Raw genomic sequence first — 17496 nt, 5'->3', positions numbered from 1 at the left:
GAAAGGCTCCGACGTTCCATCCGCTCTTTAATGGAGCGGAAGGCCTGGGGGTAATTCGCAGAAGCGGAACTCATAGCAAAATGCTCTGCTAAGCGATTTGCAATGACGTCGGAGTCAGTACAAACTGCTCCATTCAGTGAGAGCGCAGGGACGCTGACAGGTGGCCGATAGCCGTAGACGCGTCGAATCCTGGCCCAGACCTGCGATGGAGTGACATGGAGGCCAATTGTGGACACATACCGCTCCCAGCACTCCTTCTTGCCTTGGCGGATAAGGAGGCGGGCCCGCGCACGCAGCCGTTTGAAGGCGAGTAGGTGGTCGAGGGAGGGATGTCGCTTGTGACGCTGGAGCGCCCGCCGGCGATCTTTAATCGCTTCAGCGATCTCAGGCGACCACCAAGGCACAGCCTTCCGCCGAGGGGACCCACAGGAATGGGGAATGGCAGATTCGGCGGCAGTAACGATGCCGGTGGTGACCGATTGAACCACCGCATCAATGTCATCGGTAGAGAGAGGCTCAAAAGCGGCAGTGGAGGAGAACAAGTCCCAGTCAGCCTTATTCAGAGCCCACCTGCCAGGGCGCCCAGAAGAGTGGCGCTGTGGTAGTGACAAAAAGATCGGAAAGTGGTCACTACCACACAGGTCGTCATGCACACTCCATTGGACAGACGGTAAGAGGCTATGGCGACAGATTGAAAGGTCAATGGCGGAGTAGGTGCCATGCGCCACACTGAAGTGTGTGAAGGCACCATCATTTAACAGCGAGAGATCGAGGTGCGACAATAAATGCTCAATGATGGTGCCTCGACCTGTTGCCACTGACCCACCCCACAGAGGGTTATGAGCGTTGAAGTCGCCCAATAGCAAGAAAGGTGGCGGCAATTGGGCGACCAGTGCAGCCAGGACATGCTGCGAGACATCACCATCCGGTGGAATGTAAAGACTGCAGACGGTAACAGCCTGTGGCATCCACACGCGTACAGCGACAGCCTCTAAAGGCGTCTGGAGAGGGACAGACTCGCTGTGCAGAGTGTGAAGGACATATATGCAGACGCCACCAGACACCCTTTCATAAGCTGCTCGGTTCTTATAATAACCCCGATAGCCACGGAGGGCGGGGGTTCGCATTGCTGGAAACCAAGTTTCCTGGAGAGCAATGCAGAAGAAAGGGTGAAGGCTGATAAGTTGACGGAGCTCAGCTAGATGGTGGAAGAAACCGCTGCAGTTCCACTGGAGGATGGTGTTGTCCATGGCTGGGAAAGGCGTGACGGGACTGGGAAGGCAGATTACGCCACTGGGTCACCTGCTGCCTCCGATGGAGCATCCGTGCAAATGCCATCCATTGCGTCCGCGGGACCGGCAAGAGCGAGGTCCTCAGCGGACGCCAGAATCTCCACCTCGTCCTCAGAGGCAGAGCTTGTAGGAAGCGGCGGGATCGGTGCCACCGCATTACAGTTGGTCTTGGGGACTTTCATCTTTTTGTGCTTGTCACACTGTGCCTTCGGCGCTTCAGGCTGCATGGGCTTCACTGGGTCAGTCTCAGGGACAGACGACGACCGCGAGGCCCGACGACCAGGGACTGGCGGTTGTTTGAACCACTTGCGGGCGTCCGCTTGTCCACTGGTCGGAGCTTGCGAAGGGAGGTCCCCAAGGGATCCCTTCCTGGCGAGAGCAGCCGAAGGAGTCTTACGCTTCTCCGGCTGGGAAGGGGGAGCTGATGTCCCCGAAGGTTGGGAGGGAGTTGCTCCTGAAGAAGATGGAGCAGGAGCAACAGGGTGTGAAGTGCCCCCCACAAGCAAGGGGGCCGGTGGATGCTGACCGATCTTAGAGCCGATTCGTGACGATGGGAGAACCGTCGTTGCAGCAGCGGCGTAGGTGGACGGCATTGCCACAGGATGGAGCCTCTCATATTTCCGTCTAGCCTCGGGGTAGGTCAGCCGGTCCAAGGTCTTATATTCCAGTATCTTCCGTTCTTTCTGCAATATCCTACAGTCCGGCGAGCAGGGGGAATGGTGTTCTCCGCAGTTAACACAGATAGGAGGCGGGGCACATGGAGTATCGGGATGCGAAGGACGTCCGCAATCCCGACACGTCATGCTGGAAGTACAGCGAGATGACATGTGCCCGAACTTCCAGCATTTAAAACACCGCATCGGAGGAGGGATATATGGTTTCACATCACAACGGTAAACCATCACCTTAACCTTTTCGGGTAAGACATCACCCTCAAAGGCAAAGATGAAGGCACCGGTGGCGACCTGATTATCCCTCGGACCCCGATGGACGCGCCGGACGAAGTGAACACCTCGTCGTTCGAGGTTGGCGCGTAATTCATCGTCGGACTGCAGAAGAAGATCCCGGTGGAATATAATACCCTGGACCATGTTCAGACTCTTATGCGGCGTGATGCTAACGGAAACATCCCCCAACTTGTCACAATTGAGCAACCTCCGTGACTGGGCAGAGGATGCCGTTTTTATCAACACCGATCCAGACCGCATCTTGGACAAGCCCTCCACCTCACCGAACTTGTCCTCTAAATGCTCTACAAAGAACTGAGGCTTCACGGATAGAAAAGATTCCCCATCAGCTCTGGTACAGACAAGATATCTGGGCGAATACGTCTCAGTGTCACGCAATGCCTGTCGTTCCTCCCATGGTGTGGCGAGGGAGGGGAACGATTTGGGGTCATAAACGTTACCTTTAAAATGGGCTCTCGAACGCTTAGAGACTGCTGACGGCTGGCCGCCAGCGACAGATGATGTACCACGCTTCATTGCGGGTCATCCGCCCTGATGCCACCTACTCCGACCAAGGGCCCTCCCCACGGGCGCCACCCAGCCACAGCAAAGGCCACCTGGCAGGATGGCCAGTGCCGGGAGTCCTGATGCCCCAGGGAGATGGGCATCTACTCCTTGGCATACGTGGGGAGTGAACGGCGCAGGCATCAGTAGAGCGATCCCTGTGTTGTCAGGGGGCTACAACCAAGAGGGTACATGGCGACCCCACCACAACGGACTGGCTACCGTGCTGGATCTTAGGTGCAAAAATGGCCAACGTCGTCGTCACAGTTAAAAGAAACACTGCAGAGTGTAACGTGGTAATCGCCCAAGAGATCGAAAACGAGCGGGACACCATTGCAACGACGAGAAAGACGGCTATAGGTCTAATTGCACGAAGGATACAGTGCACCATGTAAGGTGCCCTTCCCCAATTGGCTCGCTCTTCGGAATAATTTAGATAGATGGAGGTCAAACCCGAGAGGGGACCATCACATAAGGCCGAAACGTTTGAGACTCCTTTTAGTCGCCTCTTACGACAGGCAGGAATACCGCGGGCCTATTCTTACCCCCGAACCCGCAGGGGGAGACGCTCCAGTGGATGGATGGGAGAGGACCAGAGTTGCAAATAGAAGGATCAATGGCCGAGTAAGTTACATGTGCCACACTGCAGTGTATGGAGGCACCAGTGTTCAAGAGACAGAGGTCGAGCTCTGCGAGCAAGTTTTTGATGTCTACCGCAGCCAGTGATTGTGTTTACACCCCACAAGGGGTTATGGGCTTTGAAGTAGCCCAAGATTAGCAGAAGTTGGGATGGGCGCTTTGGGGAGCTGAGGAAGCAATGAAGACTATGTTCTGCGATGCTCCACCATTAAACTTTACAGATGATAAAGTCCTGAAATACCCTTACCCAAACAGCCACAGCCTCTGAAGTTGTATTAAGGGGCGAGTTCGCTATATATCCAGAATTTAGTATGTATGTGAAAACTCCACCTCATACTATAAAATGAAAACCCAACACGTTACCATCATCAGCAGTATTCTTAAAATATCCTCAGTAACCATAAAGGGCATTGGTCTATGTTGCTAGAAACAAAGTTTCCTGAAGGGAAATGCAAAAAGCAGGCGGAGCAGCTTAAATGTCATAGCTCAGCCAGGTGATGGAAAAACCGCTTCAGTTCCATAGAGAAACGTGCTGTCTGTATATCTTGAGGGCGTGAAGGTTCCAAGGAGGCTAGTTATGTCCCAGGGTCACCTGCTGTCACTGATTGAGACGGTATGTTATCAGCAGAGACAGGTTCAAGCATGTGAGCTGCGATATGGAGCCTCAGGGGCCACCTGGGTCGCTGTCATGGCCACAGAAGCAGAAAGTCTGGAGCCTTGTGGTGTAATTTATCTTGGAACGTTTCGTCTTATCTTTAGGGTGTTCTGTTGACTAGGAGGGCTTCCCTGAATTAGTTTCAGAGATTGACGATAGTGAAGCCCTATGACCAGCAGCCTGTGCAGCCACTGGCTGGTATCCAGTTGCAGACCAGGCGAAAGCTTTTAGGGGAGTGATCTGAGGGACCCTTTTTCTGGGATGGGAAGCCATGTGTGGGTGATGTGTTTCCAGCTAGCAGATCGAGATCAGCGTCCCATGTGGGTGGGAAGCTATTGGTCATTGCCTCCAAAGTGGGTTTGGGGGATGTAGCAGGAGGAAAGCCAAATATCACTGGGACATGCATAGCCTAGCAGCTCTAAGCGCTCGCTGTAGGAGCTGTAACAGGCGAGAGTACTGTCTGCAAAGAGGTGGACACCGTCATAGTTGTGTATGTCATTGTCATGTGTGCAGGTTGTAGACAATTTTTCTTGGTGTTTGGTATGTCAGTAACACCCGAGTCTCATATTTATCTCATACTTTTCTCTATTGAAGACATTGCAGTCTGGTGACTAGGGAGAATGGTGCTCTCGCTAACAGATGCAGACAGGGGAAAGATCACAAGAAACGTTTTCATGTAAGGGTCGTCCACAATCTCTAACCATTGGGCTGGCGTCTAACACGAAGACATGTGCTCAAATTTCACACATTTTAAGCACTGCAGGGGTGAGGGGGACAGTTTTATATCAGATCGATATTCTATCACGTTTACCTTTCAGGCAACGAATCAGTGTCAAAGACGAAGATGAAGGCCCTAGTAATAACCCTAGTGTCCTTTGGTCTCTACAGACAAGTGTACATCCCTTTGATGTTAACCAGCACATAACAAGAACGCAACGCCTATGGATGGGCAAGGATACTGTTTCAATCAAAATTGACCCACTCTTCATTTTGGTGATGACTGCAACTTCCCCAAAGTACTGTATAGTCTCTACAAAGGATTAATGTTTTGCAGCCAAAAAGGAATCCCCATCCATTCTTGTACAGACCAGGTATTTGGCAGAGTTTATCCTCTAATTGTTGTTTAGCCTGACCTTCCTCTCACAGCATAGCCAGGTGAAGACATTTTAGTGTCTTATTTGTCTGCACTGAACAAGTTCTTTCCTTATCAAGGGACTGCAGGGGCTGTATGTCCACCAGGTGAGAAAGCTTCCTCCGACTCACACCAGTCATCTGCCATGATGTTTCCCATTCAGAACGAGGGCTCCCCATATGGGCGCCACCCAGCTGCAGCAATGGCTGGGTGACCAATAATCAATTGCTCACAGTCGCAGTGCCCAAGTCATGATGTGCACATATTCCTTGGAATATACAGGGAGGTTTCACAGCTTAGGTACCAACAGTGTCATCTCTGCAATGTCTGGGGCAACAACCGTGAAGGATCTTTACAATCCCCCTGGCTAGGGCGGATTTTGGGCGTACTGCCTTACTGGAAAGTAAGTGTCCGAAGATGAAAAGGCACAAAGGTGGAACAGACACCACATTCAGCAACCATCCCTGCATGATCTACACTTCTGAAAAATTTGGTAAAGTCATGCCACATCAAATACAACAATGAGGTCCATACATTTATTAATCCAAAGCTGTAGAAAGTGCTGGGAGTGAAATAAAAATAAGGTCCTAAATCGAATACCACATCCCAGCGAGATCTATGCCAGGAAGACCGTCTGATGGGAAGACAGAGGAGAAATGGGATAGTGGATGTATAGGCTTGCTGTATAGAAAGGGAATTAGTGCTTCAATGGCTGTGACCCTGTTGTAATCAAGCACATTCTCAGCAGAGTTCTGACCCCATTGGCAGGAGAGCTTGGGGAGGGAGGAAAGAGGTGGGAGTGGTATTCTTGCAAATATGTAGGGAGTGTGAGCTAAGTAGTAGAAAACATTACATGTCTCAGCTACAACCTGCAAGCTACCTTAAGGTGTGTGAATGAGGGTACTTCGGATGTTCTATCTAGTCCATCTGTCCTATCCTGTTCCTTTTACGAAGGCTGCACTGAATAACCATTACAGTACACCGTTAATGAACTTTCGTGTACACGATGCGTAAGAGGATTATTGTGAACTGTCAAGTGTAACACCCCAAGAAACCCAAAAACCCAAATAAGAATGTCATTATTATTTAAAGTAGGGAACATTGTTATCCTGACAGGTAAGACAAATTTGACAATATAACACCTTCAGGTTTTGATGAACACCAGTTTCAATAATTACTGAGTATTTAATTATATAAAGGTAGAAAGAAGGGTTATTTGTAGCTCGCTATCAAATATCTCAGTAATAACTGTAAATCAGTACGATGAAAGTTAACTCCAAAGTAATGTCTGTCAGAGATAACATTTATGAGAGAGAGCGAGAGAGAGAGAGAGAGAGAGAGAGAGAGAGAGAGAGCGCACCGTCACACAAGGTTGGCGCCGGTGGCGACACCTACAACGTGCTGACATGAGGAAAGTTCCAACCGATTTATCATTTCCTGGTGAAACGTCGTTGTGACGCCTCGTGTAAGGACGTGAAATGCCTACCATCACGTTTCCGACTTTGATGAAGGTCGGATTGTAGACTATCGCCATTACGGTTTATCTTATCGCCACATTGCTGCTCGCGTTGGTCCAGATCCAATGACTGTCAGCAGAATATGGAATCTGAGTTCAGGAGGGTAATACGGAACGCCGTGCTGGGTTCGAGGCCTCGGATCACTACCAGTCGAGATGACAGCATCTTATTCCGCATGGCTGTAACGGATCGTGCAGTCACGTCTCGATCCCTGGGTCAACAGATGGGGACGTTTGTAAGACAACCATGTACACGAACAGTTAGACGACATTTGCAGTAGAATTCACTATCAACTCTGAGACCATGGCTGCGGTTACCCTTGACGCTGCATCACAAACCGGAGCGCCTACGATGGTGTACTCAACGACGAACCTGGGTGCACGAATGGCGAAACGTCATTTTTACCGATGAATCCTGGTTCTGTTTACGGTGAACGCACAATGGAAGCGTGTATTCGTCATCGCCATACTGGTGTATCACCCGGCGTGATGGTATGGGGTGCCATTTGTTACTCATCTCTGTGACCACCTGTTCGCATTGACGGCACTTTGAACAGTGGACGTCACTATCAGATGTGTTACGGCCCGTTGTTCTACCCTTCATTCGAGCCCTGAGAAACCCTACATTTCAGCAGGATAATGCACGACTGCACGTTGGAGGTCCTGTACGGACCTTTCTGGATACAGAACATGTTCGACTGCTGCCCTGGCCAGCACATTCTCCAGATCCCTCACCAACTGAGAACATTGGGTCAATGGTGGCCGAGCAACTGGCTCGTCACAACACGCCAGTCACTAATCTTTATGAACTGTGGTATCGTGTTGAAGCTTCGTGGGAAGCTGTACCTGTACACGCCATTCTTGCTCTGACAATGTCCAGGCGTATCAAGGCCGTTATTACGGCCAGAGGTGGTGGTTCTGGATACTGACGTCTCAGGACCCATGCTTCCAAACTGCGTCAAAATGTAATCTCATGTCAGTTCTAGTGTAATATATGTGTCGAATGAATACCCGTTTATCATCTGCATTTCTTCTTGGTGTCGCAATTATAATGGCCAGTAGTGTAGTACTACAATCTCCAAATGAGATTGAAATTTACGTTCACATTTAGAGTAGAACTGCCAAAACGATGCTCCAGCAAATCAGGTTCATTCAAATCGGTACCAACAGGGCTGATGGCATGGGGTTTTGTGTTTATAACTTTCCAATTCACCGTTTGCTTTAGCTTCAAGCGCTCACAGAATAGCTGTTTTTATGAGTTGGCGCATAATATTCTGGGGAATAATTCTTCGATGTATATACGTCCGAATTCCGTAATTTTTTTCGACTGTCACCCTGTGGTTTCCCCCTTACACATTGGGGAATAACTTTAATTGTACCAGAGGGAACTGTGGAGAGTGGACACTGTAGACGAGGACAGAGATTGAAATATATCCAACAAATAACTGAGGAAGTAGATTGCAAGTGCTACTCTGATATGTAATGTTTGGCAGACGAGAGGAATTGGTAGCGCGCCTCATCAAACCAGTCAGATGACTAATGACTCAACATTTTTGGGCAGTGTGTAGGTTGGCTAATATCTCTTAGTGCGCAGGGAACAAGCAAGGCAGAAATGTTTGCTTTATCCTGGTCACCAGATCAGGCATCAAAGTGTGGACACGTAACAGTTCATAGTGACAGGCATTGTCAACTTCACAGGGAAATTATGACCGTGTAGGAAACATCAGGTTTTAAATTATTGTTTATTGTTTGCGCGTGAGTGCAAAGACGCATATAAAAGAGGGAAGAACACTGAAGTTCGTAAATACTGCAGTACTAATTACCACAATAGCTGTATCTATACGCTTTACATCCCCGTATACGTGAAAGAATTATTTCTAATTCATGAAAATTAAATTTTGAGACAGTTTCTCAAATATCGTACTTCTAATTAAGTTAAGCAACATCACATCCACTTCATATTAATCTTTTCGTTTTTACAGCACAAATCTGTGTCTGTGGTTCTAGTAGATTTGTCATATAAAACGCCGGAAAGATTAGTTCAACTTTTAGACGATTTCAGTTCAGCCAAGTTGCAGTAGAGGATATGGAGTACATGAAATTATTACATTTACAGATGAATTGCAGAAGTGGTTGTGAGGTACCAGGTATCGACCCATTCTGGCACGCACGTATCAGTATGTGGAGCAGCCTCCACATGCGGCAATGCAGGCGCTGGCTGACATCCAGTCGATCGTACATATGCACAATACTGTCCTGGTATACGTTATTCCACGCCTGCCCGACCTATTCACGTAGTCTAAGAGCTGTTGGTTGACGAGTCGTACGATTGACTGCTCGTCCAGCCATAACCCACACACGCTTCCTTGGAGACAAGTCCGGAGATGGCGCCGGCCACGGAAATTGCTGCACGTCCTGAAGAGCGCATCGAGCTCCACAGGCAGTGCGTGGGCCGACATTATCCTGTTGGAACAGCGCATCACCTTCCTGTTGAAGGAACGACAAAAGAACATGTCTAGTATCATTCCGTGTGGACCGAGCGCTGATTAGCGTCCCCTTCAGAACCACCAAAGGTGAGCGAGAGTTTTAACTTTTTTCTTTGACAAATGCACACTAACAGACCGCGCTCACCAGGTCTTCGCCGTAAGCTCAAACGACCATCACTTGCGTTCAGGCAAAATTTGCTTTCATCACTGAAGGCCACAGCGCGCCATTTACCAAGTGCTCCTCTGATGATACTAGCCGGGTCGTGCACTGGATGCTGTGGTGTGAGTGGAAGACTCACTGGAGATATGTATGCCCGTAGTCCCACTGCTAATAATCACCTCGCAATAGTTCGCATTGCCACGTCTGGTGAACACAGGCCCTCTTACCTGTGGTAGCTGTACGATCTGCCACTGCTGCCCTTACAGTACAACAATCCTGACAGGTGTGTGCGGCATGGGCATCTAGAATCTCGTCTACGGATGTGAACGTTCCGAAGACCACTGATACCAGTATCTGTGCAGAACTGAAACGACACGTCCAGCTGGTGTGGCAATTCTCCGAAAGGCCCATCTCGCTACTCGGAAGGTCACACTTTGACCTCGCCCAGTTGGCTATACGAAGCGCGAGTGCGTTTCGGTAGAATGGTTGTCTGCTTGCACCACAGAGTTCCTTCTGACTGAGCATTGCCTATTTAAGGGCAGAGAGAAATCGTGGTCTGGTAGCTACGTCATTACACTATTGGTGGATGACGTTGAAACCAGTATCAGGGCCACTACTCCCCCCCCCCCTCCCCCGCCCAATTGGCAGAAGCCGTCATCTGACCAAAATCGACATCGTCTGTGCAAGTGTACTAACTTTTTCCGACAGCGTAGTATTTTAACTGTTAGTTTTCAACCTCTTGGAAATACACTGTTTGGTTGATTTTCATTTCTAAGCTCCGTACTTATTTCACGTGAAGTCTGTAGAAGTAAGCAGTTTTATACTTCTAGCAACGTCTTGCCCCTTAGAACGTCTTCGGCATCTGACGAGGTTTAACTGGTAATCATCACTCTCACTCAATAAGCGAACATGTGACCAAGGGTTTGGGAAGTACCTCGCGAGGCAGAACACTTCCACAGGCCTCTTGCAGTGAATTTCAGTATGGTATCTCTCCTGCGATTAGTTTTAAGTGCTCGCCTTAATTGAAACACCTCTATGCACACTCATTTGTATTTTGACTGTTCGGCAATATCAGTCTTGTAGTAACAGTTTCTCCCTGTTTCTACATCTACATTCATACTCCGCAATCCACCATACGGTGCGTGGCGGAGGATACCTCGTACCTAAACTAGCATCTTCTCTCCCTGTTCCACTCCCAAACAGAACGAGGGAAAAATGACTGCCTATATGCCTCTGTACGAGCCCTAATCTCGTATCTTTATGGCCTTTCCGCGAAATGTAAGTTGGCGGCAGTAAAATTGTACTGCAGTCAGCCTCAAATGCAGATTGTCTAAATTTCCTCAGTAGCGATTCACGAACAGAACGCCTCCTTTCCTTTAGAGACTCCCACCCGAGTTCCTGAAGCATTTCCGTAATACTAGCGAATTAAAGGTAAAAATTCCTGTACCTCGTTACGACTTTCTAAAATTATTTATCTATACTTAACAGCATCGCTTAATCTCCCAAAGCTTTCGTCGTTAGCTCACCGTATTATATGGTCGTAAAATTATACTGTTTTCAGCAATATTCCCTCGGAGTACACTCTAATACAGTTTTACGAAGCCGATGTCACACGGACCGTGCTTTCGAACGTCAACGATGGGCGTGGCCAGTTCAACGTGCTTCTGAACGCTGAGATACGACGCCACTTGTTCGTACGGTACGTGTGTCTACGTGTTGTACGCTAGCGCAGGGCGCTCCAGATGCACTTTTCGTCCTTATGTGGATCGCAAATCACATTTTATGAAATGGCCGGGGGTAAAATTCCTACGTTAGCCCAATTACAAAGCACATTTCCTGCCTTATCCATATGCTGGTCATGTATTTCTGTCTGTAGCAGACATAAATAAAACCAATGTACGTTTTCCAGTCAGTAAGAACATCGGCTTAAAGTTCCATTAGAAACACTGCGATACAATTTTGCAATAGTTATTCACGTAAGGTAAAAATTATTTTATCTTTCTCACTTTTTAGTAAAGCCCTAAGGTCATTCTTACTTTATCATTGTTCCTTTTCAGTAGCAGACTCTTCAGAACGCGTGAAACAAATCCCGAAACAAGAATACACGAAATATCTTGTGCAAGTAATGCAAGCCGAACACTAGGTAGAGCAAACTAGTATTTACCTAACATCGAATTTATAGAATCTATTTTGTTAAACTAATAGTAAAGTATCAAAATCCATTCGAAAACACGAAAGTTACTAAAAAACATTTGAATCCAATAAGACGCGAACCAGCAACACACCACCTCTTACTTTACCATTCTGCATATCCACTCATTCATTACGCTGCATTGAGCATGAAAGACACGACCGTACTTATCGTCTTACCGTTTTCTGAAAGCTTTATGGTAAGTATGTTTTTAACATTTAATCATAACCATTTGTTAGAACAAACCTTTTTATGGTGCCTCAATGTGAAGTTGCCTTCAAACTGCGTGCTTCCGTAAAACGCAAATTACAGCAATTCTTTAACGGCCAATATGACGATTCCCGTCTTATTGCAACCAATCACGTAATTAACAACGGGTTTTTGAGAGATCCTAAATTCTATGGTGTCTATAAACGCGAAATACACATATTGGCTGTAACTGAAATCCCATACAACCTAACGTTGTGTGTGAAATCTTATGGGACTTAACTTGTAATGTCATCAGTCCTTAAGCTTACACACTACTTGACCTAAATTATCCTAAGGACACGCACACGCACCCACCCGAGGGAGGACTAACCTCCGCCGGGACCAGCCGCACAGTCTATGACTGCAGCGCCTAAGACCGCTTGGCTAATCCCGCGCGGCGTCTACATTCAAACACGCCTTCAGAATGTAGGACATACTGAATACCCAAACGTGAATTTTTCACGGTATGACGTCAGACACTCGGCACGCTCAATGTTCGAACGCACAGTCCGTTTGCAGACAGTTTAAGATATCCCCGTTAAGAATAATGTTTTTATCTCTCTGCTAGAATTTTGATATTTAGGTTAATGTACGCACCCGCACTTGGTAACCAAATACCATTCTACTGCATGCTTGAGTGGCCTTACCTGTGGCCAACATGAGGAGTACTTTGAAGAGGAACCTGGGCGCTTGACCGACCTCTTCGCGCCTTCCGGCGCAGTGCGTAAAGCGCTGTAGTGACACCACACGGAAACAAGACTGTATTATCACGTTCATCCATTTCCATAGGATCTCTTCCGGGACGTAAAACTGCAGCGGGTACGTCAGAAATATTGCCAGCGTCACCGTTTTTCTCACCCACAACGCCAGGCTGCAAAGGAAAGGCGTCATCAGCGGCGTATACGCAGAAGAATCAGCTATTGTTGATAAGCTCTAAGTTTGATTTTACCACTACTATTTCTTCCTTATTTCTGAATTTTGTGACTACCGTGCTGTATCCGTACTAGCGACAGTTTACTGAAAGTAGCTGAAAATCCAATAGAAATAGCCAAGTCTAATCTGTATTGTACATACTATTTTCAATTTTCGTCCCCAAAATCGCCCTCAGTTGCGTGTGTAATATTCATGGAGCTACTACAACCTGTAAGATTATTAAATGCTTGAATATAAGGATGAAGGTCTGCAGATTGATTTCATGACTGTATTATAAATGTTTTAGAAGTTTTTCACAATTGACATGCTTGGTGTTTTTACATGTGCCCTGCTGTTTAAGCTACCTTCAACGGGATCATGTCAGATGTGTTTTGGACCTTAGGGCGTTTCAACACTGACGGAAAAAAATCAACACCAAAAAATACCTTAGAGTAATGAAATTTCGGAAATATATTTGTCTAGGTGGCATATTCAAGTGATTATCATTCCAAGATCACAAGTTACTGTAAGCGCGACATAAACCATCGCGAATGTGAAATACTGCTACATTAGAAACGGGCGTAACCGTCAAAGTTGAATACAAACAGGCAAAGGGCATGCATTGTTTGCACAGAAGCAGGATTTCGGTTTGTTGATTGGAGTTCCACGCTTATTGCACCTGATCTGTCAATACAGGGACGGTTAATGTTGGTTGTGGAGACGGACCATGTGATGGAGAAGACCAATGCAACAGTCGACGCTGCAGAGCATGTTGGGTTATGACAGCGGTCTGTGGGAAAGCGTTGTCCTATAGCACCCCAAGGAATACTATTGTTGAATGGCAGCACGACAGGTCGAATCTCCAGATTCACATAGAGTTTTGCCCTCAGGACGTATAGGATAATCACGACAGTGCTCTTTCTGTCGTTCGAAATCCAGACTAGAGCTCCAGGTTTATGTCCAGTGTATCTAGCATGCGAACATGTTGGTTGGAGGTCCTCAATTTTCTCCTCATAAGCAACACACTGCCATCGCGGCACCGAGGCACCGCCAGTTTTCACCTGAAAACACAACAGACCACACTGCCCTCCAAATAGCTCTAGCTTTAAAGCACTGACGTCGCAAATGGAGGTGGTTATGGGTCACTAGGGTGCCCGCTACAGGGCGTCTGGCTCTGAGCTGTCCTTGACGTAACCCATTTGTAACAGTTCCTTTTGTCAGCGTGGTACCACTGCTGTTCGAATTCCTGATTCAGATGCTCTACGATGTGCCGCAGCCATACGCTGAACATGGTCTTCCCTCTCAGTAGTGCCATGTGGCCGTCTGGAGCCCAGTCTTCTTGGGACCCTACATTCCTGTGGCCACAGATGCCAGCTGTCAGATGTCATGTACAGTGGCCACATTCATGCCAAGTCCTTCTGCATTATCGCAGAAGGAACATCCAGCTTGCAATAGCCCTATTGTTGCATATTTGAGAAATGCCATGTCTGGAAGGCGACAGATCAGCAGCCAGAACGAATAAGTTTCTAGAAAGTACTCAGAGTACGAACGAGACGCCACAGGAAGGGTGTTGGTTTGGGAGCTGGCTGCGAATGTTACACAGACTTACAAGGTATCACATGAGCTCTTGTGTCTAGCAGCGAGGCGCGGCAGTGCGTTGCCAGTGACCATATATAGTTATACACGACGCCCCGCAGGGCAGTGTGTAAGCACGAACGTGAAGAGGGGGCGTGGCATGCTGCACAGTAAAAAGGTGGAGGCAGCGTAGCCCATGAGAGTGTTCAGTGCAGACTTGTCCAGGATGGATGTCCGTGTAGGTCAGGCCCGGTTCCTGGACAAAGTATTCGCTCTGGCTCTGCTCGCACGCATACTTAGCTGCGTACCACCATGAGATTCTACAATCAGAAGTACTGTACTTTCATTCAAGTCAGTATCCAATTTTTGTCGAGACGAGCAATTAAAGGTCGTAGCTATTCAGGTCTTGTCTTTGTTCGATTATTTCCCCAGGGAGTTCCATAACTCTTTGAAACTCCCAGTTAGCCGTCTCCACGTTGGCTGACTGGGCTTTTTTGAGTGTCATTGAGCGTCTGAACCGCTTGCTGGACGCGACACTATTGCACGACCTCGTTCAGACTCAATGGGGTGTTCTTGATGACGTCTCTGTTGCCTTTAAGGCATTCTGAACTAGCATCAGCTCACCACGTCCAATCTCAAAGGTAACTAATGCTCACGACCGTTACGTGTATTTAAAGCGAACTATGTTTTTCTTCAGCGGAGTTCCTAGCTCTAAATCCGAAACACACCTACCAACTTTAGATTATGTCGCTCAACCCATCGGTGTTTTTTTTCGCTATCATTGGTTTCAAGACCATTTTCACTAGAATGGAAACCTAAGCGGAATAAATATTCATGTTATGACGTCATCTGACAAACCTCTTAACACTACTTAAACTCCTTTTTTGCGCTACAATAGTTATCAGAATGCATTCAGATAGTGAAGATTATCACTATTTAGTCGACAGCGATGAAAATAGGTTCCAAGTAGTTTTGCACTTCATGCAAAAATTATAAATCCGTCTTAAAGATGGAAGAGGTTTTCGTGGTTTGTGTCTTTCAGGTACTGTCGGACTATGCAATTTCATTTTGCACGATTCTTTGCCGCCGGAGAACAATTTAGGAGGTGTGTTTAATATGAAACACTGTTCAGCCCATTTAAGTTTTAGCGTGAGTACACCGGGGAAATGCAGACAAATTGGTAGACTAGTTCAAATCCCGAAGTTAGTCCATGTTCTCTCTCTTAACAGTATCAAGACTCCTGGAACTGCCGCTGGTTGTAAGTCTGATTAACTTAATACTTTCCAATTAATCCTGCTAGTGTTCTAATAGCTTACAATGGTGTGTCTTCTATATATCTTGGATTCAGTGCCGAAGAAAATACAGAAAATTGTAATGCAACGTAAAATTATGAACTTGTTGCGGAATCACAGGCAATATGTTAGGCTAAGTGGTTTGCAATATGTTCCCTCGTTATCTAGCTTTCAAATTAGACCTGCGCTAGACATGTTGCGTCAGTAGTGGAATACCACATATTGTTACTGCATTTTCTCTTTGGACCACTAAAACTTTAGCTTTTCTCCAATTGTTATGTTTCAGTAGGTATACACCATGCACGCCCCGACCCTCTTCGAACTGAAATCTACGAAGCTTAAGAAGATTTACTCACGTGTTATTTGGTGGAAGGTTCAGTGTGATGCTTCCTTTCGTTTTCTCGCCGTATGCCAAGTAACCCAAGGAGCCCATCAGAATGTACAGGATAGTAATTATGGCCATAGCAAAATTCAGAACGCCACAGCCTTTCAGGAAATTAGTAGGATCCTTCATCAGATTTTCGAGCGTCAATACCTGTCAACAACGAGCAGTTAGTCACCTCTAAACAGAACACTATTATCTAGTAAGTTTATGCTTCCATCACTTTCTATACTAACTTTGATGATGGAGATTTCTCTAGCTGTGGAAACTAGACTACAGTTTTGAATGTAATTATAGAAAAAAGTGGTGTTACGATGTTCCAAGTAGTCCACCAGTGGATAGCTCACTGTTTTACGCATTGGTATTTTTCTTAGCGAATACTTAAACAGGAACCAGAAAATAGTGCTATGTATTTGTCATGACTAGCTTGCCAGCCTGCTCTATGGCCTGAAATGGACGCGTGGATACCTTTAATTTCCCGAATAACTGAAAATTTTCTTGAGAAAAAGCAACGTATATGTTCTGTTCGTTAAATTAAGGAACATCTGTCTTTCGCGTGTCTGACCCAGCGTATAGGATTGGAGACATACAGGAATCTCACACGATTCTGATCATTTAATGATGCGGTGAATTTAGCTTAATTACTTTTTTATAGATCAGATTGTTTCAAGTGGGAGAACTGTTTACGCAATGAAAACTACATGCATGCAGAGCACTCAGCCCGCTAGAAGTAAAGTTTCCACACAAGTTACATGAAAATGGGAACTTTGAAGTAATCTTCGTTGGTTGGTTGGTTGATTGGAGTTGAAGGGACCAAATAGCAAGGTCATCAGTCCCTTTTTCAAAGGTGGTCCATTCGGATGGATTTACGTATCAGAAGGGTCATAACGATAAATGGTAAAAGGCTAAAAAACGTAAAAGTGGAATCGTGTTGTCAATGGTGAAAAAAAGGAGGGAAGTCTGCCAGTGGGCAACCCCAAGGTTATGCTAGAGGCAGGAAATATCCCACCTTTGATGCAGTACACTGAAGACCACCTGCTATTCAAAAGCGTTCAACCGCTAGAACATAACAAGTGCGTAATGTAAAAGGAGACTAACCAAATTTAAAAAACGATAGAAACAGTAAAAAGGAGAGAAGGAAAGATCTTGGCCAGGGAGGGGAGTCAGGAATCTCCCAACAGCTTTTGAAGCAAACTCGGTATTGGCTAAATCAATATTCATATTTAACGGCTGCTGTGGTGTTACTAACCATTACTGATTCTTCAGCTGTATTGGCATTGACTTCCGTCTCTTTATACGGTGACCGCGTGACCTATAGTTGGTACTTTTAAGTGTTTCCTTTCTTCATGTCCACGGGGCTTCCATAGAACCTGATTAAGTTTCCCACTCGCAGCTGCGGGCAGAGTATGAAGTACTGAGATAACGATTATGGCAGTCTGAACAGTTACATCATTCTAGTATGGTTTCACAAGCACACACCTCAGTTTTTCAAGTTCCTCTGACA

The 17496-nt window shown here is 46.7% G+C and overlaps 1 protein-coding gene across 1 annotated transcript in view; it reads right to left on the bottom strand.

Annotated features, from left to right (window-relative positions):
- Window positions 1-17496, bottom strand: part of LOC126481998 (proton-coupled amino acid transporter 1-like) — a 39824-nt gene that overhangs the window by 7659 nt on the left and 14669 nt on the right. The window contains exons 6-7 of the mRNA XM_050105964.1: window positions 15967-16145; window positions 12479-12702 (exon numbers count right to left, since the gene is read on the bottom strand). Of these exons, the coding sequence (XP_049961921.1) occupies window positions 12479-12702; window positions 15967-16145 (403 nt within the window). The remainder of the gene's footprint in view (window positions 1-12478; window positions 12703-15966; window positions 16146-17496) is intronic.

The sequence above is a fragment of the Schistocerca serialis genome, chromosome 5, assembly GCF_023864345.2.
Source record: "Schistocerca serialis cubense isolate TAMUIC-IGC-003099 chromosome 5, iqSchSeri2.2, whole genome shotgun sequence".
Lineage (NCBI taxonomy): Eukaryota > Metazoa > Arthropoda > Insecta > Orthoptera > Acrididae > Schistocerca > Schistocerca serialis.
This window is presented reverse-complemented; position numbering and strand designations above follow the sequence as displayed.